The sequence below is a fragment of the Eleginops maclovinus genome, chromosome 2 (assembly GCF_036324505.1).
Source record: "Eleginops maclovinus isolate JMC-PN-2008 ecotype Puerto Natales chromosome 2, JC_Emac_rtc_rv5, whole genome shotgun sequence".
Taxonomy (NCBI): domain Eukaryota; kingdom Metazoa; phylum Chordata; class Actinopteri; order Perciformes; family Eleginopidae; genus Eleginops; species Eleginops maclovinus.
Genome location: NC_086350.1, coordinates 22,655,395 through 22,682,701, shown reverse-complemented (window position 1 = coordinate 22,682,701; position 27,307 = coordinate 22,655,395). Strand labels below are relative to the sequence as shown.

Here is a 27,307-nt window from a genome sequence, read left to right as displayed (position 1 = left end):
AGTCTTATAGCCTGTGGTATAAAACTGTCTCTGAGTCTGGTGGTCTTGGTCCGGATGCTGCGGTACCGTCTGCCAGACGGCAGCAGACAGAACAGATTGTTGCTGGGGTGATGGGGGTCCTTTAATATCCTACCGGCCTTCTTCCTACACCGCTGGGTGTAGAGGTCCTCCATGGATGGCAGCTCCGTCCTGGTGATGTGCTGAGCAGTTTTCACCACCCTCTGTAGAGTCTTACGGTTGAGGGCGGTGCAACTGCCATACCAGGCGGTGATGCAGCCAGTCAGGATACTCTCGATGGTGCACCTGTAGAAGTTGCAGAGTATCCTGGAGTCCATGTTGAACTTCCGCAGCCTGCGGAGGAAGAAGAGCCGCTGTCGAGCCGTCTTGGATATGACCCTGGTGTGATGTGTCCATGTCAGGTCCTCACTGATGTTTACCCCGAGGAACCTGAAGCTGCTGACTCTCTCCACAGGATTCCCGTCGATGGTGATGGGTGTGTGTGCCTCTCTCTGCCTCTTCCTGTAGTCCACAATCAGCTCCTTTGTTTTGCTGACGTTGAGATGGAGGTTGTTGTCCTGGCACCAAGATGTCAGGGCTCTGACCTCCTCTCTGTACGCCGTCTCGTCGCCGTCTGTGATCAGGCCGATGACGGTCGTGTCGTCAGCAAACTTGATGATGGTGTTGGAGCTGTGTGTGGCCACGCAGTCGTGCGTGAACAGGGAGTAGAGGAGAGGGCTGAGCACACAACCCTGAGGGGCTCCGGTGTTGAGGGTCAAGGTGGAGGATGTGATGTTCCCCATCCGCACTGCCTGGGATCTGCCCGTCAGGAAGCTCATGATCCAGTCACAGAGGGCGCTGTTGAGCCCAAGGTCCCTGAGCTTAATGATGAGCTTGGAGGGCACAATGGTGTTGAATGCTGAACTGTAGTCAATGAACAGCATTCTCACATAAGTGTTCCTCTGGTCCAGGTGGGAGAGGGCAGTGTGGAGGGTGAGGGAGATGGCATCATCCGTGGACCTGTTTGCTCTGTAGGCAAACTGCAGGGGGTCCAGTGAGTCAGGGAGGGAGGAGGTGATAAAAGTTTTGACTAACCGCTCAAAGCACTTCATGATGATGGAGGTGAGTGCAACTGGGCGGTAGTCATTGAGGCAGATGGGTTTTGTCTTTTTGGGGACAGGGACAATGATGGACTCTTTAAAGCATGTGGGGACTACAGACTGGAGCAGTGACCTATTGAAAATGTCTGTGAACACATCTGCCAGCTGAACTGCACACACCTTGAGAGCACGGCCAGGGATGCCATCAGGTCCCGGAGCCCTGTGTGCGTTGATCCTTTTCAGAGATCTACACACATCTGCACTGGTTAAAACCAGTGAGCACGGATCCTGGGCCTTTGGTGCCTCCACAGCCGGGGGCTTCTCAAAGCGTGCATAAAATGTGTTCAGTTCATCTGGGAGAGATGCAGACACTTCCTCAGCACCACTCGTTGTCCTTTTGTAGTCTGTTATTGTTTTTAGTCCAGACCACATATTTCTGGCGTTGGAGCCCTTGTAGTTCGACTCCACCTTGTCCCTGTATTGTCTTTTCGCACTGCTAATAGCTCTCCGGAGTGCATACCTGGAATTCCTGTACTCATCCAAATCACCGCCGCTGTGCGCGATGGCCCGTGCTTTAAGTTTAGCTCGGACCTCGCCGTTTATCCAGGGCTTCTCATTTGGGAATGTCCGTACAGTAATCCGCGGCACGACGTCATCGATGCATTTGCCGATGTAGCAAATGACCGCGTCAGTGTGTGTGTTTATATCGTCCTCCTCAAACACACTCCACTCCGTGATGCCAAAGCAGTGGCGGAGAGCAGAGTCAGACTGCTCGGACCAACGCTGCACTGTCCTTGTCACAGGTCGGTCCCTCTTCAGTCTCTGCCGGTAAACGGGGAGCAGAAGAAGAGATATGTGGTCTGACTTGCCGAAGGGGGGGCGGGGGAGGGCTTTATATCCATGCCGGAAAGGAGTGTAAACATGGTCCAGTGTATTTCCACCGCGCGTGGGGCAGCTGACGTGCTGATAGTATTTCGGCAGGACTTTCTTCATGTTGGCTCTGTTAAAATCCCCGGCCACAATAAATGCGGCCTCTGGCCGAGAAGTCTCTGTCCTGTCGATAATCCCATACAGCTCCTCCAGCGCTGTGTTGTTGTCAGCGTGCGGCGGAACATACACTGCTGTTAGAACAACAGATGTGAACTCCCTCGGCAGATAAAAAGGCCGGCATCCGATCATGATGTGCTCTAGGCTGGGAGAACAGTCCGAAGAAATGATCTCCACATCTGAGCACCAGTTGTTGTTAATCATGAAGCAGACACCTCCTCCCTTGCTCTTCCCTGACTTTATTGTCCGGTCCTGGCGATGAATGGAGAATCCGTGTGGAACAATGGCGGCGTCCGGTATCGTGGGGTCGAGCCAAGTCTCCGTGAAAACCAAAACATTACAGGTCTTAATGTCCCGTTGAAATGCCACCCTGCTACGGAGTTCGTCCAGCTTATTATCCAGGGATTGGACATTTGCCAGAAGTAAACTCGGTAGAGGAGGCCTGTTTTCACGTTTCCTCAGCCTGACCAGGACCCCGGCCCGGGAACCTCGTGGTCTCTTCCTCCTGCGCTCCACAGGTAGAGCTCCAGCAGGTAAACACGGAGACTCTCCATTGTTTGCAGGTCGTCGTGGATTATTGCTGTCCACCAGCGACCTGATGTGTAAAAGTTGTTCTCTATCATATTGGATGATAGGGCTCGCTTGGGCGGTTTGCATGTTGCAAAAAAAGTTAAAAACAACCAACAAAGTAAAACAATGAAAACACTAAGATGTGGAGTTGTTGAGGAGCTCGAGACACGGCAGCCATCCTCGGCGCCATCTTGCTCTGCCTATTTTAACTTCTAATATGTTTTGTTTCTTAAAATCCTAATTCCTCATGTAATTAGCAACTGAAGCTGCCAGATAAATGTAGTGCCGTTATACTTACTTAAACTATTACTGTGAATTTAGTGGTGTAGAATAAAGAGAACATGTGTTAACACTTTGCCAACTGTTGCTCTTTATTTTCCTTTATCATTTCACTATTATCTTTAAAAAAAAAAACATTATTAGGTGATGCTGAGGGACAAGGTGACATTAGTCTCGGCTGTGATGAGGAGGAACAATAATAAGAAGGAGGAGGACAATGGAGCAAGAGCAGGAACCAACAAAAAGCAGGGACATGTACAGGCCAGGACTGGGTAGGCAATTATTTTGTGCATAACATTAGAGTCATATAATATAATATGTTTGTGTTAGTTTAATCACACAGAAATTCGGAGCCTATGTTCAATTGCTTCAATTTTAATGGCCTACTAAATCTAGTTTAATTTTGCACACAGTGACATGGAACATTTAGACTTGCTATTTGGCAAAGTAAGCTCTTTATGATGATTTTGCGTGCCATGACCGAAGGATTAGGACTATGAGAGTAAACAGGATACAGGAAGAAGATACAATGATTAATCTAATAATATAAAGTAACCTTGGGACAATATTTGGTTCTTCCCGCACTGTATATCGTGCACAGAAATGATGTATCAGAATGTTTGCCTTTGATTTAAATGTATTTAATTTCCAGCAACGATTGATTATATATTGGAATGGTGCATCTGAATTCTTTGCCTCTAATCGTTCTAATTCTTAAAAACCCTTTTTTTTTTCAATGTTTACGATTCAATAATAAAAACTTCACGTCCTAAAAAATTAAACATAAATTCAAGTTGCTGAAATTCGACTGGTCAGATGCGAATCCAAGGAGGGCCAGGCTGCTGAAACTGAAGCTTCCAAGCTAGCTGAGGCTAAAACGCTCAGAAGTGCTGTTTTGCGTGTCAACCAGCTATCCAAAACTTGAAATGATTATTTTTGTTATTGAGAGAATAGTACGCAATATTATTTTTCTTATAAATATTTTTTTAACAACATCAGCGAATCTGAATATTTATTTTATTTATGCCTTTAGTTATTGTTTATCTGGTGTCACTTAATTCTTCTTTAAATCAAGTCACCTAAACAATCTTGGTTACTGTACATGTGATGGATGATAGTTAGTTTTCTTACCTGTGACGCCTTCTCAAAACTTTGCTAACTACTTTATCTTAGTAGTTAGACTAACTAGAGATGTTGGCTTTACTAGTTTGACACAACAGGTAACTTCATTCCAGTGGCCCGAGCCTGGGTGAACCTTTTTTCTATGTGTGTGAGATCAATAGAGGTGTATTATATATAGAACATTTAAAGTATAGCTTCTAAATGTGATAATGTTAACGTTTTTCCAGCCTGCAGTATTATTTAAGTAAATACAGAGATATTAAGATGTGGTAGATGCAGTCCAAGACTGTCACCACCAGGTGGTGCATTTGAGTAAGCAGGAGGTTTACAAGTAGAAGTGTGTAGTATAATTTGAACAGAAGTAACAGTAGTGTATCTTGTTTGTAAACAGGCCTGGACATAATGAACACTCTTGCCTGCATTTTTGTTGTATTTTTAATTGATACTTTCAATTTTGATTGAATCTAACATGTTTGTATCCATCTCAGGAAGTTAGGTTCAAATGTAAATTGTCTCATTGTTTAAATTACAAAGGATTTGCCAAGATACATGGTAAAAAGCCTTCTGTGTCATAACATTAGATGTTATGACACTTGCATAACATGTAATGTCACTTGCAAGTTTTAAGTGGAGACCTTATGACCATTCCTGCAGTAACAATAATATAATGTTTTCCTCTTTTGTTATATTTCTTCTACTTTACTGTTTTTAGTTATCTTCATACAAAATGCAGTTTTGAAAAGCTTGTTTTTGGGTCAGTTGATGCTAGTTTTAGCTGATTTTTTTTGTTGGTAGCTAGTACAGAAGTCCAAAGTGTGTGTAATACTTTTTACCTTGTAACAAATCAACACAGGGCCCACAATGGCTCAATAGCGTACATCAACCGGCTACATGTAGCCTATGGAAACTTGAACTTGGAAATATCAGATAGTTATGAAATAAAAATACAGATGTTTTCTTATTCTTATAGGAATGTGTTAATGAAGGGACTTGAATTTTGAAAAATCTCAACCAAACTCAGTCTCTCCATGGGACTACCCCCCATGACTCATCCATGGGACTCATCCACCCAACTGAAATACTTCAGTATCACCCAACTGAAATACTTCAGTATTTCAGTTTCAGATGAGGTTATGCCACAAACTCAGACATCTACCTAAAGTACCATTCTGAAAACGTCAAAGAACCAAGAGCAAAAAACCCCTGTGAGAACCCAGAATCAGCCATGCATCCATACAGTGTTTTTCTTTGTACTTTTTCAGGGGCAAATTAAAATCATTTCAGTACATGCATTAGCACCTTCTTTATTTTTGCTTGAAATGAACATAAGGCACTGGAAATGATACTTAAACATATCACAGTTAAGGCATATGATGAGAATCAACATATTTGATCAATATCAATATCAAATTTGTCGACTTTTTTGGTGAAGCATGCTCTACTGGGATAGGGTTAGGATAGCACTGCTTGTGCAAAAGTAATTTCTAGATAGCATACTGGGATACCATTTCCCAGTCTGAAACTTATCCCTCATACAATCAAAAGAGCAGGCAGACAGTAACATAAGTGCAACAAGGTAAACCTTTATTTTTACAGAATATTTCACATCATATTATATGAGTTGAAACAGCCCATCAGGAAGTGTGCTTTACTCGGCTGCCTCTTTTCCCTGGAAACACAGAAATGAAAGGTTTGATTAGATTGATTTGGATCCAAAGTAACATGCCTTACAGTTGGGTAAAAATGTAATCAGATTTAAAACACATTGTATACAGTTACCTTGCCGGAGTCACGGCTCTTTGCTCTCAGTTTGTTGACCTGGGACTCTGCAATGTCAGCACGCTCCTCAGCCTCCTCCAGCTCATGCTGGACCTTCCTGCACTTGGACAGATGGGTATTGGCTTGTTCCTCCTGGAATTAGAGATACATAGTTTAAGGTACTGAAAACTTCAAACATTGTAAAATATAACTAAATAATGTGATGTTAATCTTTACAATCAGCACAATTTGCTGGTATAAAATCTTTCTGACATATCTACCTATCAGTATTAAAAATGTATATATTGTCCTTACCGCCTCCTCAGCCTGCCTCTTGTAGGCCTTAACCTTGAGCTGCAATTTGTCAACCAGATCCTGCAGCCTGCCAACATTCTTCTTGTCCTCCTCAGTCTGTGATAGCCAATTAAAATTGCATGTGTAAATATTTTAAGGTTAGTTAATTAGATGAATTTGTACTGTACATGTTAACTATAAAAGTGACTTTACCTGGTAGGTGAGCTCCTTAACTCTCCTCTCATATTTGCGGACACCCTTAACAGCATCTACTCCACGTCTCTGTTCAGCCTCAACCTCTGCTTCCAGCTCACGTACCTTTGAATAACAGTAAAACAATAGTTATATATCTTCTTCCCCAGAGTCTGGCTTCAGCTGTGTAACTCTTAGAATCAATATCCTACCCTAGACTCAAGTTTCTGGAGCTGCTTCTTGCCACCCTTCATGGCCAGGTTCTCAGCCTCATCCAGACGATGCTGCAGGTCCTTAACAGCAACCTCCAGGTTCTTCTTCATCCTCTCCAGATGAGCACTGGTATCTTGCTCCTTCTTCAGCTCTTCAGCCATCATAGCAGCCTGGAGGAGACAGCATAACATGTTAATTATACATATCAACAAAACTAAATTGCTGTTAAAGTAAGAACACATGACATTTAAACCTACATCAGTGATGGCCTTCTTGGCCTTCTCCTCTGCATTCCTTGCTTCCTGAACAATGTCATCCACTTCACCCTGGACCTGGACCAGGTCTGTCTCAAGCTTCTTCTTGGTGTTCACAAGACTTGTGTTCTAAAAGGCAAAAAGAAGTTAGCCTCTTAAGTCAACACTAATATTGAGGTTATTTGAACATTTTAATAAATTCTTGAATCATTGAACAAATGATTGGGTTTGTTTACCTGAGAGTGCAGGAGTCCAACACGCTCACTGGCATCCACCAGCTCTTGCTCAGCAATTTTGCGACTTCTCTCTGTCTGTTCCAGAGCAGCTCTAAGTTCCTCAATTTCAGCAACCATAAGACCGTTTCTACGATCCACCATAGCAGCTTGCTCCTTGAAGTCCTCCTGGGCTCTGACAGCATCATCAAGGTGCAGTTGTGCGTCCTAGAAAAAAAAACATCAGAAAAATATACCCATGAATGCCAAATGTAGCCTTATAAACCATATTCTATGCAACAATTATGTTTTATACAATACCTTGAGCTGTGCCTGAACATTCCTCAGCTGCTTCTGGGACTCAGCAGCCTGGCGATTGGCGTGGCTGAGCTGAATCTCCATCTCATTCAGATCTCCCTCCATCTTCTTCTTGATTCTCAGGGCATCATTCCTGCTCCTGACCTCAGAATCCAGAGTGCTCTGCATGGAGTCAGTTACTCTCTGGCTGTTCCTCTTGATCTGTTCCATCTCTTCATCTTTCTCTGCCAGCTTCCTGTCCACCTCACCCTTAATCTGGTTGAGCTCCAGCTGGACACGCAGGATCTTAGACTCTTCATGTTCCAGAGTTCCCTAATGAATTCAACAAATTAAACACTTATCTTTGCCTTCAAACACTGATATATCTGTCAATGATTTTTAATGTTATAAACTCCCAGGAGAAAACATACCTCAGCCTCTTCAAGAGCTGTCTGGATCTCAGACTTCTCTGTCTCCACCTGCTTCTTGGACTTCTCAAGCTCATGGATGCTCTTGCCAGTCTCTCCAATCTGTTCAGTCAGATCTGAGATCTCCTCTGTAGAAAGATACACATGTGTTATCTTATTGTTGAGCCTTAAATTGGCAAATATAAATATTTATTTGTCCAACACATGTTGAATAAGGACTCTGTTACATTATGTAGAACTCACGTTGCAGATTCTTGTTTTCACGCTTCATGGTCTCCAGATGATCAAGAGCTTCCTCATAAGAGTTCTTCATCTTGAACAGCTCAGTGCTGAGAGAACGAGCCTCCTTCTGTGCTCCTTCAAGCTCTGCCTGGCCCTCCTCGTGCTTCTGCTTCCACTCTGCCAACACCTGAATAATACAATTCACACAGTTCATTTGTTTATGTAGAAATATGAGGGCAAATAAATGAATCCATTTTGCTGTTAAAATAGTTTGGACATACAAAGTAAATCGTGTTACCTTGTCAAAGTTCCTCTGCTTTTTGTCCAGGTTGGCAGCAAGGCCATTGGCCCTCTCCACATCAATCATGAGATCCTCCACCTCACTCTGGAGCCTCTGTTTGGTTTTCTCAAGAGAAGCACACTTGGAATTCACTGCCTCAATCTGTTCCTCAGCCTCCTGAAGGCGCTGGGCAAGCTTTTTCCTGTTTGAAAATGGAGGTAATTGTTGCTTAAAGAAAATCATAATAGAAATTATACAATTTTGAGATGTGTTTGCATACATGAAATACAAACAATTAAATATCTTTTACATTCTAGATCAACACGAAAGCAGCGTTTCAATCTGTAATATTTGCTGCAAGTAAACACATGTCTAAAATAAGGTTTATAGACAATCTTTGTTCAAATTCAAGTATTCATACACGAAAATCAGCCATCAGTTCTGATCACACTTCTGGCTATAAAAAGTTTGAATGTCACTCACTTGGATTCCTCAAGCTCCTCAGTGCGCTGGATAGCATCAGTTTCATACTTGGATCTCCACTGAGCAACCTCACTGTTGGCCTTGGACATTCCACGCTGCAGCTCTGCCTTGGCCTCCTGCTCCTCCTCAAACTGCTCCCTCAGCAGATCACAGTCATGGCGGGCTGATTGCAGGCCATGGGCAAGAGCATTCTTGGCCTGTCGTAAGAAATATTATTAACCTTTGCACAATATCACAAACAAATAATACCAATTCCTACTATCTTAATGGTTTCTTACCTTAACCTCCTCTTCAATCTGTCTCTTCAATTCATCAATCTGCTGTGTGAAGGCCTGCTTGCCTCTGGTCAACTGGGAGACAAGAGCTTCCTTCTCTTCAACTTGACGGCTGAACTCACCTTGTGTAAAAAATGTCATAATACATTAGACTGTTGTACGTTTCTTTATCACAAACACCACAGATGATTCATCAAAAACTTGTAGGTACCATTTTCTGTCAGGAGACGTGCTTTCTGTGAACTTGTGTCATTGATTTGACGGACGTTTTCATCATTCTTGGTCTTCAGTTCGCTAAATTGGTCCTCAAGAGTGCGGCACATCTTCTCAAGATTTCCCTAATGAGAAAAGAAGAAATAAGATCAGAGTTCAGATTTTATTTATAAAATTTGGATAAGTAAAAAAAACATATAATGTTATGCATACCTTTGCTTTAGCAACATTCTCCATGTTGCTGGAGAGGTCATCAATCTCCATCTTGTATTCACTCTTTTCCTTCTCAAGCTTCTGCTTGACACGCTGGAGGTTGTCGATCTGTTCTCCCAGCTCAGCAACACTGTCAGCCTGCTTCTTGCGAAGGGCAGCAGCGGTAGCTTCATGCTGCAGAGTGGACTCCTCAAGATCACGACGGAGCTTCTGGAACTCAGCCTCACGCTTCTTGTTCATCTCAATCTGAGCAGCAGTGGCACCTCCAGCCTCTTCCAGCCTCTCACTGATCTCCTCAAGTTCCCTGGAGAGGTCAGCTCTCTGCTTCTCCACCTTGGCACGAGCTGCACGCTCAGCCTCAATCTCCTCTTCCAGTTCCTCAATGCGAGCCTGTTGAATGTAGGTGTTTTCACTGTGAGCAATCGTTCACTATATTACACATAATAGTGAATGTATGCAGTTTTGTTTTGTGCAACACAATATCTCACCTGGAGCTCCTTGATCTTCTTCTGGAGCTGAGCACCCAGTGACTGCTCATCTTCAATCTTGCTAAGGAGCTGACTGACTTCAAAGTCCTTCCTGTGAAAATAAATAGACATGTTGCATTGAGTTGATGCAATTGAACACTTCTATAAAAATGGATCTTGTTCAAACTCAAAAACTATGTTACTTTTTGATTTTCTCATCAGACTGCTGCTTGTCATTCTCAAGATCCATGATGGATTCCTGGGCCAGTTTCAGATCACCCTCAAGCTTTCTCTTGGCTCTCTCCAGGTCCATACGAAGCTTCTTCTCTTGCTCCAGAGAACCCTCAAGCTAAACATAGATATACATTTTTAATGATCATGTTCAAGAATAATCTTGCTTTGCCAAGTCATGTGACTGTAAACTTACATCATCCACTTGCTGCTCAAGCTTTGTCTTGGCCTTGGTCAGAGTGTTGACTTTGTCTTCCTCTGCCTGCAGGTCATCAAGAGTCTGCTGATGAGCCTCCTGAAGGGCTTTCTTTTCCTTGGTCAGCTTAGCAATGCTCTCATCCTGAGAGGCCATCTCCTCAGTCAGGTTCTTCACCTAAGTGTGCAAGAAAGATCTTGTTGATACAAATAGATCATTATAATCTCACTACATAATGGACAGATCATTGATTACAAACCTTGTTCTCAGTGGCATGTTTCTCCTTCTCCACTTTGGCCAAGGTAAGCTCCAGGTCATCAATGTCCTTCTTGAGCTCAGAGCATTCATCCTCCAGCTTTCTCTTCTTGGCAGTGAGCTCAGCATTCATCTCCTCTTCATCCTCCAGTCTCTCAGTTGTCTCTTTGAGTTTGGCCTCCAGCTGAATCTTGCTCTTGATAAGTCCCTCACATCTCTCCTCAGCATCATTCAGATTCTCAGATTCCTACACAATTTGTATGAAAATACATGTTAGCTCTTGCATATTCACAAACTTGAAAAATCATATTTGTCTGTTGATGTTTACTTACAGATGCCACATGCAGCGTCAGATCATTCTTTTCCTGCAGAAGGGAAACCATCTTCTCCTCCAGTTCCTTCTTTTTGGCCAGGGCAGTAGCCAGGTCAGTCTTCATCTTTTCGTAGTTCTCCTTCATGTTTGCCAGCTCCTTCTCAGTTTCAGCACTCTTCAGCAGAGGCTTAATCTTGTAGTACACCTTCATCCATGGCCAGTGTTTCACATTCATGAAGGATCGCACATTGTATTGGATGGTGTAAATGGCATCCCTGTGGAAAATAAATAGCTGTTATGAACTAAATATACAGTTTATTATTAATTTCATGACTTTTCACTCAAACTTGCTGTTTTCAACTTGCCTCCTTGCTGTCATCTCCACAAATTGCCTTCTCATGAGGAAACCACGGAACATAGCCTGAGTCATGGTGACCAGAGATGCCAGTTTTTCGTCTCTCATCTCCTCAAGGGTACCCAGCAGACCAGCCTTGAAGAACACCTGAACAAAGAGAGAACAGAAATACATTTTATTTCAGACTTGCAGTTTGATAACCAAGTAATGGTCAATTAAATGGCCATTCCAATATGTTAAATCTCAAGAACCCTCTTAGACAGAATGTCATAACATTTCCAGAATCACATGGTATACAACAAAGCATGATTTAAACTACCTATCAATGGTCACTTGGGGGCGACAATTCTCTACTTCCATGTCTTTACTTGTTCCTTCGTTCATTGCCTTCATATTCGTCACAATACAATAATGTGAGATATTTTGGAGATGTTATTCCATTAAGCAGGAACAAACTGACAATGTTTGATAAGAACACTCAAGTGTATAATTGCAATCAACGTGCTTACCTTTGTGTGTCCGAATCGGTACTCATCATGAGGAACATCAATTGACCCGAGCAGCTTCTCTGAAGCCTTCTTGTTGTCAATGAACTGACCCTCAGGGATGACACTGGCATTCAGTACCTTGTATCTATGTGAAAAGTTTATGGTTAGTGAAATCATTTGATTTGTATTATCTGCATTAGAACAATCTTTAAAAAAAAAACATTGATACCTCTGCTTGAAGTCAGCATAGGGGATTCTGCTGGGGAAACCCTTTCTGCAGATTCTGATACCCTCCAGGACACCATTACACCTGAGCTGGTGGATAACCAGGAAGTTCTCCATCAATCCTGTAAAAATACATTTTATAATTATGTATTTGAATAAATAGTACTTGTCTAAGGTGATGCCGCACAAAATTAAAAACCCAACCAGTCATCAAGACTGGGATTATGTCGTATGTACCTGGAGTCTTTGACTCATTGGGAATCAGACAGCGCACAAAGTGAGGATGGGTGCTCCTCAAGTTAGTCATCAGCTTGCCCAAGTTCTCCTGTAGATCCATAAGGTTGACTCATGTCATGAAATGCCACAATTGTGAGTTTTAGTTTAAACAGAGATCTATTATATATGTTTGCTTTGAAAAACGTACCCTGAACTGTGAGGACACAGTCTGCATAGAACCACCCTTCTTCTTGCCTCCCTTCTTGCCAGTCTCTGTTGATGTTTTTTTAGAATGTCACAAAAATTGCATAAACACAAGTAACAACTGATGAGTTAAAATAAAATAATATTACAAATATATGGAAATCATTTGTTTTTTGTTTACTATAGTTTAAATCATACCTTCTACTACTGGAGGATACAGCAGAGCAAGCAGTTTCACAGAGGATTTCTGGTAGAGCTGAATGACAGACTCATTCAGGGGATCCTTGTTCTTGTCCAGCCAGCCAGAGATGTTGTAGTCCACAGTACCAGCATAATGCACCAGGGAGAAGTGGGCCTCAGCCTTGCCCTTTGCGGGCTTTGGCTTCTCAAATGCTCTGTTCTTGCCAAGATGCTGGTCATACAGCTTGTTCTTGAAAGATGTGTCTGAGGCCTTGGGGAACATGCACTCCTCTTCAAGAATGGAGAAGATGCCCATTGGCTTGAAAAAATTGAAAGAGGTATATCATTTAGTGATACATTTGAACAAATAAAGAGCAGTACATACAATGTGAAAAATTCCGTGTTTACCTTTTCAATCAGCTCAATGCAGGCAGCCAAGTCCATACCGAAGTCAATGAACTCCCAGATAATACCCTCCTTCTTGTACTCCTCTTGCTCCAGGACAAACATGTGGTGGTTGAAGAACTGTTGCAGTTTCTCATTGGTGAAGTTGATGCACAGCTGTTCCATGCTGTTGTACTGGTGGGACAAATAATCAGAATTATCTCTTGCAACAGACAATGATAATGATTTTGACATGAAAAGTAGCATTTTCTGAAGTTTTGGAAATGAAGCTTACATCAAAGATTTCAAAGCCAGCAATATCCAGCACACCGATATAGTACTGTCTAGCTTGTTTGGTGTCCAACATCTGGTTGATACGGACGACCATCCACAAGAACATCCTCTCATAGATAGACTTGGCCAGGGCAGGCACTGCGTTGCTCACCTGAATAAAAACAAGCATATCATTTGATCATGATTGTTAAACAAGTTTTATAAAATGCTGGATAACTGGTATGTATGAGTCATTTGATACATAATGAAACCTGTTAAAAGTAGATCTAACTTTCATACTGCATCTAGTGTTATAAGTAAAACGGATTAGCCATTTTATTTTTCCTAATACAAAAATCAATTTACTGTACATTTGAATTAAGGTTACCAGTAAATTTCTATTACCTGAGGTACAGTCTGTCCCTTGGTGACAAACTCATTTCCGACCTTCACTCTAGGATAGCACAGAGCCTTCAGCATGTCAGCGGAGTTCAGACCCAGTAAATAAGCAACCTTGTCAGCATCTGAAAATAATTCAGTAAATTGCATCATGAGATGACCAGAAACCAGTTTGATCAGTAACTAAATCACATCAAATCTAAGCTCTTAACTTTGAGCTAAAATTAGATACTCACCCTCTGTGCCATCAGGCTCAGCCTGCTCCTCACGCTGCTTTTGCTTGAACTTCATGTTACCATGGTGAAGCACAGCACCAGTCATCTTGTAGATGCTCATCTTCTCTTCATTGGTGAAGCCCAGGATATCAATAGCATTCTGATTGAAAAAAAAAGTGTCCACAAAAAACATAAACCCTTTTAGAAAATGAACTTGAAAAAGCAGTTGGGATTTTGCATGTCTGCACAAAAATAAAAGTAAACATCACTTACATCAGTAGCTTCCAGCTCAACTTTGTCATCAATACTGGCCACAGTGATCTGACCCTGACTGCACATGGGGAAGTCGTAGGGGTTGGTTGAAATGAGTGACAATTCTGCAGATTTAAGAAAGGGGAAATAATGTCAATACACATGTTTCATAATGTAAAACTGTAGGTTAAAAATTGCAATATCTTAATCTACTTACCAATCAGCTCAGGGATGTGGGCAGTCATCATCTGGTAGAAGATATGGTAGCCTCTCTCATCAGGAAGCTGGAATGTCACTCTAGACTTCTCCAGCAGATCTACAAGTTTTGATCATATGTCAGAGCCAGGCTAAATCTTACTGACAGTAGTTTGTATACACTATAAGGATTGTAACTTACAAGTCTCAATATCAGCACTAGCCAGTTTGCCAGCTTGTGGCGAAATGGATTCTGATGAATTTACCCTGTTTGGAATAACATAATAATTAATGTCCCTCCACATGGACAATATGTACAAAATATTCTCTGGTGTGTAGAAACCTCCATACTTACAAAACGAGAAGAGTTGTCATTCCTCACAGTTTTGGCATTACCATAAGCCTCCAGCAGGGGATTGGCTGCAATAATCTGATCCTCCAGTGAACCCTATAATCCAAGTTTAGAAATTGCTATCAGGAAATTACTTTATTTCTGTGTCCCTTGAAATAATTGTATAGATGAAGAATCCTGATGTTTAGTCATCATAGAGTAACATACCTTTGATGTGTCTCTCTTCTTGTCTCCACCAACTGAGATGGTGGCGAAGTACTGGATGACACGCTTGGTGTTCACAGTCTTTCCAGCACCAGATTCTCCACTAGGTATAGAGAGAAATTAGATTACATTCGATAAAGATATTTGCCTATTTTGAACAAAGTAAACAAATGTAAATGTAGCAAACTTACGTGATCAAGACAGACTGGTTCTCCCTATCTGTTAAATGAAAAATAGAAAAATGTATGATGTGTAACTAAAAAAGATCCTTGTTAACTGATAAATTCTACTATGGTGTAGTAATGACTTACCAGTAAGCATGAACTGATAAGCGTTGTCAGAGACAGAGAAGATGTGGGGTGGAGCCTCCATACGCTTCTTGCCTCTGTAGGCACTTACAACTTCAGAATCGTACACTGGGAGCCACTTGTAGGGGTTCACAGTGGCACAGAACAAGCCAGAGTAGGTCTAAAAGGGATCATAGAGAATTTAAATTTAAATGTAACTTCATGTTACCACTAAATATTTTTCTTATTCTCATTAGGCAATTAGTCTTACGTAGATCATCCATGCTGCATAACGCTCTTTGAGGTTATACAGCACAGAGGCTTCATTGAGATGGGTCATCATGGCCATGTCCTCAATCTTGTCATACTTGGGAGGGTTCATCGGAGTGACGTCATCTTCTTTAACTGTCCTCTCCTAAAACAGGAAATGTGTTACAATGAGAACTGATCAAATTGAATTCCTTGTACACACTAATTTAATGATACCAACCTCTTCAGTTCCCAGCACTTTGACAGTGACTTTGCCACCATCCTTCTTGATAATTGTTCCCTTCAAGTACAGCTCCTTGGTGTCAACCACATAGCAGGCACTCTTGGCATCAAATTTGGCGTTTTGAGCCTCAATTCTTTCCTTTTCTGGCTTACGAAGGTATATGGCAGCCTTGCCATAATAGGCCATCTCCGCGTCTGTACTCATGATGCCGGCTTATGTCTGTGTAGCAAGTCAAACCACATAGATTTTAGAATCATGTCAGCTCAGGCCATTCAACATTGAATAATTGCATGGTGTTGTACTAAACAGTTAATATATCTACAGCAGAATCATTTTCAATTCATTGCAACACTACATAGGACTTTTACCTTAATTTTATTAAGTCACTCAACTCTGTACACCAAATGGAAAAGAAACACCTCAGGAATCGTAACCACTCCATGTTTGTCTGTCTATTCCTGAGGTGTATTCCCTTTTTCCCCATTAAAGGGGTCCAAATTGCGTACAGATTGTAAAGACTATTCAGGCAAATGTGTGATATTTGGCTGTATAAATAAAATTGACTTTACTCATGAAGTTAAAAATCAACACTAGTTTTTAAATTTTACAACCTGAGATCACTGATGTAAACAACACACACTTGAAAAAAGACACATGTTAATAATGAAAATGAATGGTAAAGTTGTACATACCTTACTCTTCCCACTTATGAAAAGAATGTTGTACTCCACAAACCTAATGAAAAAAGAAATGAATTAGTCAGTGCAGGAAAAATCCAAACAGGTGTTGCAAAAATATTAATCATGCATCCATTTTAAAGTTAAGTGAAAAGTATATATTAAATATTATATCAGAGGAAAGCAAAGAGTGCATCAAATAATAATAGAAACATTAACATGAGATTATTTTTTTTAACTGATTTCTTAAATTGCAATGCATAAGAGAAGACCCCCTCACCACAAGCAGACACTCCACTGGTCATCCACCACACTGCCTTAGACAGTCCTGGGACCCCTTATATTCAGTCTGGTTTGCTTACAATGCAGAAGTTCAACAGACTGATGTGCCAAATATGGTAAGTGACCGATGAGTCATGAGGTATTTAAAATATTTTGCTGATACTAAATGTGGGAGAATCCCCACCTCAAGTAATGTGATAAGTTACTAAGGTAGATGGCAGTTGTGGTCACCAACTTCTGTAATTGTGTTTGATGGTAATTTCTTGCCTTTAAATATTAATAGTGGTGGTTAATTGCAGGGAAATGAGAAGATGAGTGGAAAACAACATTTTAAACAATGGCAACTTTTATTAGAAATGCAAAAGTGAAGCACCAAGTACTATTTCTATTTGCACAGAAACACGTTTAAAATTGCTGGCATCCCAATGGAGGTATACTGAGCTCCATCAAAACTATTCTGTTCTTCTCAATAATCATACAATTGGATTGTAATGGGGATATCTGTTTTGAACTTGAAAATATACCCAGACAGGAATGAGTATGTCATTTTTATAATCATAAAGTTAGCAAAACAATTGTTTATTTATAATTGCATAGTATTATTGTCTAAACCAAATGAACATGATTTTACAGAAATGCCACTGTCTCCTACTACAAATGCTGCAATGTCTTCTTTGTGCAGATTTTAACGTAAAAAGGGAATATTATATTTATATCATACAGTGCGTTTGATTTAGTGGTCAGAGTGAGACAGTTGTCAGCTAACTTAGGGATGCAATGAGGAACACATGCAATGTATCTTAGCCACATTTGTTAGGGGCCCACTGTCACACTCCATCATGTCATTTGAGTAGTTTCAAAACAAATGTGTGTGGAGGTGAAAGAAGTGGGCATGTCATCAAAGAGTGGAAGGTTACAAGACTTGCTGTGGATAGGTTGACTTTCAATTGATACATTAAAAAGAATGTTCTAACCAAAATGGAATGCTTTAAGCAGTAGGAAACATACTGTAAGCATTTTTTCATTTTTTTCGGCATGACACTACTTTGAGATGCGCCTTCGATGTCAAGAAATGTATTTAATCAGTGTATTAACACCCACTGAATCTATCAAGCGAGAGAAAACAACTAATAAAGTAAAAAAGTAAGGTCACATGAGGGAAAATGCATCACATGTCTCTGTGCTAAGATCTCATTGAAAAGATTGCTTACTAAAACTTTTGTCTGATAAAATCTCATTTCTGCAGACTATTCTGCATTGAGAACGTTAACAAATGGTCTAATAGTAAATTTGTGAATACAATTTATGGTGGGATGTTTAGGTTTGCTCTACCTAGCAGTGGCAGTGAGAAAGCAGCTGATTGATGGCTCTCAGCAAAGCCCTCCTACTCCAGGGTTTACCTCACTTGGTCAGATTCTAAAGATATGCTATTTAGGCTACTTTGAAAGGAAAAGCAAAGTCAAAGCTTTAAAAAAAAATCCAATTCATTTATGCTCATTACTGATTACTTCACTGAAATAGGATTACTTGACTGAGATATTTACTGCATTCAAACACGGAATCAATTATATGAACCCAGTCTTTACCGACAGAATGAATGAATGAATGAATTCAAATCTCTACTGGCTCCTCGTAATGTCCTGCTTATGGGGAAAACAAAAGAGATTGGCATTAGCTGCTCAGTTTCTAAGTCAGTCAGTCTGCCTTGAGAAGAAGCCCATGAATCATTAATTTTTGTAATAAATGTTTGAGTTAATGTGTTTTTTTGACATGTTTTCTTGAAAGTTTACCCTTGGCGTGCTGTGTCTATCTCATTACACCAGCTCAATGTAATTAGATAGGTGTTGGTGTACGGAGAAGGAAGAGAGAAGATGGAAGGTCAAAAGTCGGGTGGTGTGTTGGGGGTGGGACTTTTGAGGCTCAAGACAGTTGTTGAAGCTTATTTAAAAAGCTTGTCTGCTGAGTTACCAAAGTTGGATTACATGGTGTGAAAACGCATTGACCACTCATGGTATAATCTATTTGTGTCTTAAAAAAATGAAGATAAAAGGGTCAGCAGCTCACCAGGGTTGAGAGCTTGTTAGCAGATAGAATAGCATGGAATAGCATCGTCTTTATTCAGGCTCCCCAACATCCCTCACTTATTTGAGATTCGAGAAACCATTTCTGTCATGGAGCAAATCAGATCACAGCCAAACAAATATGTGTTAATATGGTGGATTAAAGCCAAACTCCATATAGCACAATTTGAAACATATGGCTCAAGAGTCCCTGCCACTTACTTTAGTGGATCCTGATTGGACTGGGGATCTTCAACTAAGCAACATAAGGTACATGACAGACTGCCAACCGAAGCTTGAACATGTGCCTTTTACTCTCTTTTACAGGATATACCTCACACACATCCCCCAATCACTCTCCAAACTTTCTTGATTTGAAATGAGTTATAATTTTATTTAAACTGTATTTTATATGCCTTTTTCTCCACTAGTCTTACCCTTCCCTTTTTGCTTTTTTTTTCACAATAATTTGGCTTTTTTGTAACAAATTGATTATGAAATTACGATACAAAAAAAATGGGATTTCTAGCAGGATTACAATGTTCAGTATCAGAATCAAGGTATTGAAATAAACAACAACAACAAAAGTACACATCCATGGGAGGAAACAATGTGTAGCTATAGAGCTTCCGGAAAAAAATGAAAGACCACGCTCCAAATGTTTCTTAAATCTCAATCTCTACATGTATGGCAGCCATTCCAGTGTCTGTTGAATGCCAACACAACGAAATAAATAAATTTAAAAATACATAAATAAAAAAATAAAAAAATACATGAATAAATAAAAAAATAAAACAATAAAAAAATACATAAATAAAAAAATAAAACACATACCTATAAATACTAAAACCGGAGAAACTGATAATGCTCCAGTGGTCTCTTACATTTTTTCCGGAGCTGTATAATAACTCAACATGAATCAGCAGTCTTTAATAAACTACTGTCGGAATGTGCTTAATGAAAGACTGTTTCTCATAACAGAGGACACATTTTTGATACAGAACATCCTGGTTACTTATTTTTGAACGTTGTTCTCGTATCTTACATAATAATCTTTAAGAAAAATGATCATATTGATATTTATTTTCTCGTATTTATTTGGATTGCATGTAATATTCAGTTATATATTAATCAGGTTGGGTTATATTGTGATACTAAGATAAGGTGACTGATTCAAGTATTATTTTACAGGTAAATAGTAATTTAATACATTTTTAAAGTATTCCTCCCAGCCCTGTTCTCACATGCCTCTGTGAATCCCTAAGGTGGAGTGTGAAAAACGGGAGCTTTGCGACAGTTTTTGGTTCCTTCATGTAACCTTTTCCCACATTTGTCATTGAAATATCGTATTAGCGATGTATTTAAATAAACAGACACGCTTTGTAACCGTCACAGTGACTTTTTTGGCCTAGCTCGTACTCAAAAACGAAACCAAAACAAAACAGTGTTTCCTTTGGTTTCGTTTCAAAAATAAATGTCTCGGCTGCAGAGAAATGCAGTCTACAACAACAACATTTGGTGAGTGCTTATTCATCGGTTTGAATCGGGTTATATCTAACTATTCAATGAACAGAAACTGTAGTGCAGCCTAAAAGCTTTGTATGTAGCTCTGCAGAACAAACTCCGTGATGTTCGTTACCTTAAATGACCTTAGCTATGATACATTCAAGTCAGGCTAAACGTTCACATTACGTCCTTTGGAATACTTCATACGCCTTTTTTACTCAAACTCAAGGCATTACAATATGTATTACCTTGCAAAACACAAGTTATGCGATATATAATCATACGCATTAATACAAAAAAAAAACGCATTCAAAAGTGCTGCGTCACTGTAACGTATCTCGTCTACTGCAGTTGATTGACATACGCAGAACTATCTCAATCGTGTTTCCCACGATTATCCACTATATCGATGGATTAAAAGAACTTTTTTTATAGTAGGACTTACATCTTATTATATGATAGCAATTGATAACTTGCGTGTAAAACAAAACAGAACACGTGTGTCACGTTGTAAATATATCAAGTATTATACATGAAAGTTAACATCTCCATCAACTAATTGAAAGATTCAAATATAGCATATACATGGGGTGTTTTATCTTTCTTACCTCGGATTTGTACTTATTTGTTTTTTATTTTGTCTTAAATGTACCGTCCGTTTTGCTGAAACAATGTAAATGTACCAACTGTGGGAAAAAATGAAGGATTTATGATTTGATCAAGAAATGTGCAATTTTGAATGATCTAAAAGGAACACTGTAGTTACTACAATTGGATTAATGAATTTCCCTTCATGCGCTTTGCCAACAGTGGCCTTCGATGTGTAGTAATAATAATGATGTTTGTTGTTCAAGAGTAGAGTTAGGAGAAGTATTCACATCTTGTACTTTAGTAAAAGTAGAAGTACAAGAGTGTAAGAATACTCTTTTACAAGTAAAAGTCCCTCATTCAAAATGATACTCAAGTTAAAGTACAAAAGTATTAGCATCAAAAATATACTTAACGTACCAAAAGTAAAATGCAGATTAGTCCATTTCAGAATAATATATCTGATATGTTTTATAATTATTGATCATTAAAGTGTTCTCAAAGCTGGTGAAGGTGCAGCTAGTTTTAATGACCTTGTATGCTGCAGGGTAGCTGCTGAATTTACTCCAGGTGGAACTAAAGTCTGATTTAAGTGTTGATTATATTTTCACATTGTTAATCATGCCATCATTCCAAACCTGTAAAGGAACTAAAGGTACTTAATAAATGTAGTGGAACAAAAGTACACGATTTACCTCTGAATTGTAGTAGAGTAGAAGTGCAAAGTAGCAGCAAATTGAAATACTCAAGTAAACTAAGTGTCTCAACATTGTACTTAAGTACAGTGCATGAGTAAATCTACTTAGTTACTTTACACCTCTGGTCAAGAGGGTCATTCTGTAGCTATAAGAGTGTTTGAAGTGTACATTTTCACATTCTCTTGACTGATATCATCGTCCCATTAGTTTTACTTGGGATTTATTTAGTTTTGTGGCATATTTATCCTCAGTCAAAGCTGTCTTCAGTTCAGATGAATTTGCAATTGTGGGATTGTGTTCATGTTTACTTCGTTTTTTGTCAGCTGATGGAGTCTGACCATGGATGAGGAGGTTGAACCTGACAACGAAAATGTGAACTCGGTCTTGGCTCAGGAATCCTCAGAACTGCTCCGAATCATTAGCGGTCAGACAACTGCAGTCATAATGGAGCTGTGCCAAATGAGGCCACGTGAGGGAAGTTGTGACATGCGCCTGGGCCCCGGCATCTCCTCCGCAACACACCACATAGAATCATTGTTGGACTACTATATTATGGCAAAAGCTGCAGATTGCTGCAACTTCCTTCAGAGCGTGTGTATGTTGTGTGAGAACATCCCTATGCATCTGGAGTCGAGGCTCATATCAGTGGCTGGATATGCAAATAGTAAGTATAAAAAAATGCATTGTGTGTGCTTCCTCAGTCACCTAGTGTCCAAAACTCCCTTCAGTGGTCAATTGCGCTTGACATTTTAACAAACATTGAAGTTAATAGGAAATACCACCTACATTAATCATTCCAACATGTTATATCCATGGCTTAGGAAATTTCATTAAATCTCAGAGAACAAAAACCTTTTTTTTTTCTTTTTTTTTCAAACCAAAAGCCAGAGCTGTAAGCCTGGAGCTGTTCTGACAGATTTTGAAGACCAACTTAATGCTTTCCTTTATTATACAACAATGAGCTTTATTATATTGTAGTTTTATCCATTTTAAGCAGAACGTATTTCACTACTGCCTAATGAATTGACCTTGGTGCAGTTCCACACGTTATTCCTAATCACAAATTTAAAATAGTCTTGTATCAGAATCAGAATACCTTTAATCGTCCCACAGAGTCTCATATGTACGAGTCTCATATACATACAGTATCTCATGATTAAGGACAAAAGGTAGCTCTGTGTGTTCAAGACTTTCTATACAAGGCATGGGTGGTGTAAAATAACATTTAAAGTTTAGTAAAGGATAATTCAACAACGAGGATACAGGGCATGTTTGTGACTGCATTTCTCTCTATGGTTTGGCAAGGAAGTATTTAATGGAAAGTACCTTCGATTCTGGCATTGATGGGGTGCTGCCACCACAGAGCTGCACATACAGAAGTATTTGATAAATTAAACCGTCAATGTCCTTTAAGGTTTAATTATGTGGATATGGGATAACCTGATTATTTTATTAAATGCTTATGTTTTCAATGTTTGACTGCTCAGTTGACACAGGGGCTGCTGTTTTGTATTTGCATATTGTGCACACACCTATAGCAGCTTCTGAAATAAAATGTGGCCTACCTTGACGATTACATTGATCAAATACAATGAAAGGCACCAGTGGATGGTATTTCCTGTTGTTTCATTATCATTATTTGATTTACAATGAAGCGCCCCACAGCACAAATAGCATTGACAAACTCAACAGGAAAAGTGAAAGCAAAAGTGGGGAGCAGCAGCAGCGATCAGCATTAAATCTTTTGACTTTTGTTTCACTTTGTTAGTTCACCTTTTGATTTTTGAATTTTGAACTCTTGAAGACTTTTATGTGCAACATATGCAAAACTCTTGCAATGTGCTTGATAGCACTAGTCTTTTTTGTAATGCTCTAGTATTCCCCTAGTATTTTTCTGTACTTTATGTTGTGTTTGTTTTCTTGTGCATTGTAGATGATCTTGAAAATTGCAGTCCCAGTGTAACGGATGGCAAGACATCTTCGCCGCTTTCAGAGAAGCAGCTCATCAAACGCCCACGGATTGGTAGTACATACACACAACGCCTCGACTTTAACAATTCAACTTCGCACCCAGTTAAAGTTCATTGATTTATTAAAACATGTTAGAGAGTCAGCCATGCTGCCAATATCTCCAATTGCAGTACTGTAATGTAAAAAAGAAGGAAAATATTTTCCTTTTGTAATGTGAACCTTTTAAAGGCTCTTTTTGTGTAACTTTTTCTTTGCTGGCTGAAGCACTCTTTATGTGTTTGACATTTCAATGTAAAGTATATGGGGTGGGCTGGCAGGGCCAAACAAATACACAATTAATCACAACTGTCATGGCACCAGAAAATGATGAGCGACTCTCATTCCATTTTAAATTAATACACCACCGCAGTACTACCAGTTTCCCTGGTTTTACTATTTATAGGTATGTGTTTTGATTACATGATTTATTTTTATTTGTATTGTATTCTATAAACTACTGACAACATTTCTCTGTGTTGGAATTCACCAGACACTGGAATGGCTGCCATACATGTAGAAACTGAGATTTAAGAAACATTTGGAGCGGTCTCTTTATTTTTTCCGGAGCTGTATGTTACATAGTTTCCTTGATGCCTTGACAGGAAGCTCTCGCTCTTCCTTGACAGAATTATTAGTGTGAATGTGGCTTGCTACCAACACCAAGACGTAACCATAAATTTGAAATGAAAGGAATGAGATGTTTCCATTCCACAGTAATGTCCAAATTTAAAGGGGTTACTGGCATCGTAACTCTGTTTCCTTTACTGAGTGTCATATTACCAATGACAGCTGGTTCTGAAGTTCAGATGGGCTGAAACAAAACAAGCCTACTTGACTAAGAAGAATATGATCTGTTAAAGTCCAGCACCTGAATTATTCATTTTTAATTTGATATTATTATTAAACATTTTAATAATATTGTTAATATGAAATTCAATGAGAGAAAATATATTTTATTTAAAGTCACTCAAGGCCACTTAACATCACAAAAAATTTCCCTTTAGATCTATAATAAAATGTGCAATAAACAACACTGCACCAGTAATAAAACCTAATTTAAATCAACAATAAAATAGGCAATTAATACAATATAACAGAACGCAATAACTTGCACAAACTATTAATCGCTTTTTACTTACTGTTACTTTTTAAAAACATACTTTGAATGTTGAGCATAATAACTTTATGTTTAAAAATTAACAGAGATGTTTCTTTTGAAACTGCTATTAAAAGTACTAAATATTGCCACCTCCTCAAGAAGAGCAATTTCCCCTGCAGATAATCTGTCCTCTACACATTTTATAATGTTTGATTCCCACAGATCACTGGGAACAGTGCATTGCTGCAGTGATGAGTTTACTGCAGCGGAGGTGGGAGCGACTCAGTGAGCGCCTGGTGATGGACGTCCAGCTGGAGAGTGTGTGGGTCAGCCTGAGAACGGCAAACAGAGGGAGGGACAGACCTGATCAAACCCCTGGATCAGCAGGAAAAGGGGGCAGAACACCAGGTTATCATTACTTGCTTTCAAAATGTACTTCAATGTGGTAAATATAGATGATAGAAACAATAAATGGTTGAAAAAAACAATGAACCTAGAAATAAATGCATCATAAAAACACACCACTATTGTAATCATGCATAAATTAAGTCAGCTCGCCATTAACTGAAACACATTTTCACCAAACAGAGCCTGATGGGGATTATGGCTTCATGGATTCCAGAGTGACATTGGAGAACTTTCTTAAGGGATGTGCAGGAAAGGTGACAATTCTTGTCGGCTCGGCTGGATCAGGAAAAACTCTGCTGATGTCTTGTTTAGGACAGCAGTGGGCACGACGACTAGTACGTTTAAAACATTCATCATTCAAAGGTCGGCATATCAACTGTTATTTGCTATTTACTTTGAAAGGGATTCAATTTAAGAGTCAATATTTTATTGCCATATCAGTATAAATGATTGGAATTTACGTAAAAAGACAAAGAAAGACAAATAACTAAACCACTCACCCTAATACCACATGATACATATGAACAAATGGGTCAAATCAGATCAAAGCCAACACGTGAGAACATCATGGATATGATGGTAGCACCTGTAGGATACTTAGCAGCAACAGATGGACGGCAGAGCTATGTTTATGGTGTTAAGGAGGCGGAGAGCTTCAGGATATCTGCTGTTCTGGATCCTGGATGTTCTGGTCTTAATGCAACTTAGTCCAACAAGTTCACACGTAAGGCACAATGTCACCTGGAAACTATTTCTGGCACCAAATGGTGTAAGCAAATAACCCATAAGACCGACATAAACACATAGCAGCCTCCAGTTCCACCTCAAAAGGAGCTCCACCGATTTCAAACATAAGTGTTGGTTAGAGGTCTTGGGAAGTACATATGTGTGAAAAACGTTTTATAAAAAATTGTATTGCTCCAAATGAGGGAGAATCTGAGAATCTCCAATCTGTCGCTACTAGTGCTTTATTGTTCATTGGATTTGCATGGCCTTAAAGGTCCCTTATTATACAAAATACACTTTTTGATGTCTTTTATACATCAATACGTGTCAGAAAATACAACCCTCTCTGTTTTCCTCCTTACCCACATCTCTAAAAATGCCGGTACAAACGAGCTGATCCAGATTTGCTGTGGTTGTGACGTAATAACCGAAATGTGGGCTGGCTTTTCATTGAACTCCTGGCAACCTCCCGCCCACGTGACACGTCCCAACCTATCGTCCCCAATATACAGTCGCGAGCTGAATCCCTTCTGCAGCACCTCTGTGTGTCTGTGCATTCAGCAGGATGTCTGCAGGAGGGACTTAGAGTTGTTGTTTATATAATACTTATAATCTCACTGTAGTGCTAAATACTGAGAAATGTTTCAGAAATATTGCTTGATGTGTTTTGGAACATGATATGGCGTTTAATCACGGCAGCATTTAGCTGAGTATCTTCTCCCGGTAGAACACTTTCACAGAAGAGAGAAAGCTGCATGATGCTCCAAAGGGGCGGGGCCAGCTTCAGCTCAGCTCATATTTAAAGCGACAGTCACAGAATCAGCACTTCAGGAACAGGGCTGAAATAGAGGGGTATGAGGCATGCTACAATGGCCGATCGGTTTGGTATTTTGAGCAAAACACTTCACAGACATGTTTTGAATAGATATTACCCTACAATATATTGTTCAAAAATAGCATAATAAGAGACCTTTAAATGTTTTCCAATCCTTTATGTCCTAGTAGAAACACATTCAATAGCTCCCTGTGGAGTGATGTGTTGATCCTCCTTTCAACATTGTAAGGCTCATAATTGTCATAAAAGGACAGGAGAAACTTTGCACATTTGCTTTTTGCTAGTAGAGGCTAGACTTAAAGGCTAGAGGCTGAAGCTACCATATGCAGTTGGTTGATTCTAACACTTTTATTTAGATTTCTTACTGTTTCTTTCCTCTTTGAATCATCAAGGCCCCTATCCCTCCATCTCACCTGTTTGTCTTACTGGAGTTCCGTCAGCTGAACCTGCTGTCCCGCCCTCTCTCCTTGTCTGAGCTGCTGTTCCGTCACTACCTCCCTCTGAAAGGATGCAAAGACGAAAAGGTAGTGCCTTCCTAAATCAGGAATTATCTGATTGTACATTGGAAAGTAATACTTCAAACATCAGATTACATTTAGAATAGTAAAATCATACTGTTGTCAGGTTGGTGGGCTGGGCCTGTATTCAGATTAATATTCAAAACTCTTTTTATTTAAATCTTTCCTAAAACAAAAACAAAAAATGGGTCAATATACAGAGTGTCACACAAAGAAATAGTGCCTAGCGTCAGTACTGAAAGTAAAATTCATACATCTACAAAAAAA

General features: G+C 39.7%; 1 protein-coding gene and 1 pseudogene across 8 annotated transcripts in view; one reads left to right on the top strand and one right to left on the bottom strand.

The window, feature by feature from the left end:
• Positions 1 to 5,678: 5,678 nt before the first annotated feature.
• Positions 5,679 to 16,641, bottom strand: LOC134882782 (myosin heavy chain, fast skeletal muscle-like; annotated as a pseudogene).
• Positions 16,642 to 20,099: 3,458 nt separating this feature from the next.
• The window catches only part of nlrc5 (NLR family, CARD domain containing 5), a 43,063-nt gene continuing 35,855 nt past the window's right edge, over positions 20,100 to 27,307 (top strand). For 7 of the 8 annotated variants that reach the window (XR_010167490.1, XM_063901775.1, XM_063901782.1 and 4 more), the window contains exons 1-6: positions 20,100 to 20,170; positions 21,768 to 22,108; positions 23,378 to 23,470; positions 24,776 to 24,961; positions 25,142 to 25,296; positions 26,915 to 27,046. Coding sequence is in view for 7 of the 8 variants with exons in the window: in XM_063901775.1 (XP_063757845.1) it covers positions 21,784 to 22,108; positions 23,378 to 23,470; positions 24,776 to 24,961; positions 25,142 to 25,296; positions 26,915 to 27,046 (891 nt within the window). In the remaining variant the exon portion in view is untranslated. The remainder of the gene's footprint in view (positions 20,171 to 21,767; positions 22,109 to 23,377; positions 23,471 to 24,775; positions 24,962 to 25,141; positions 25,297 to 26,914; positions 27,047 to 27,307) is intronic. The other variant, XM_063901749.1, reaches the window with a different exon arrangement.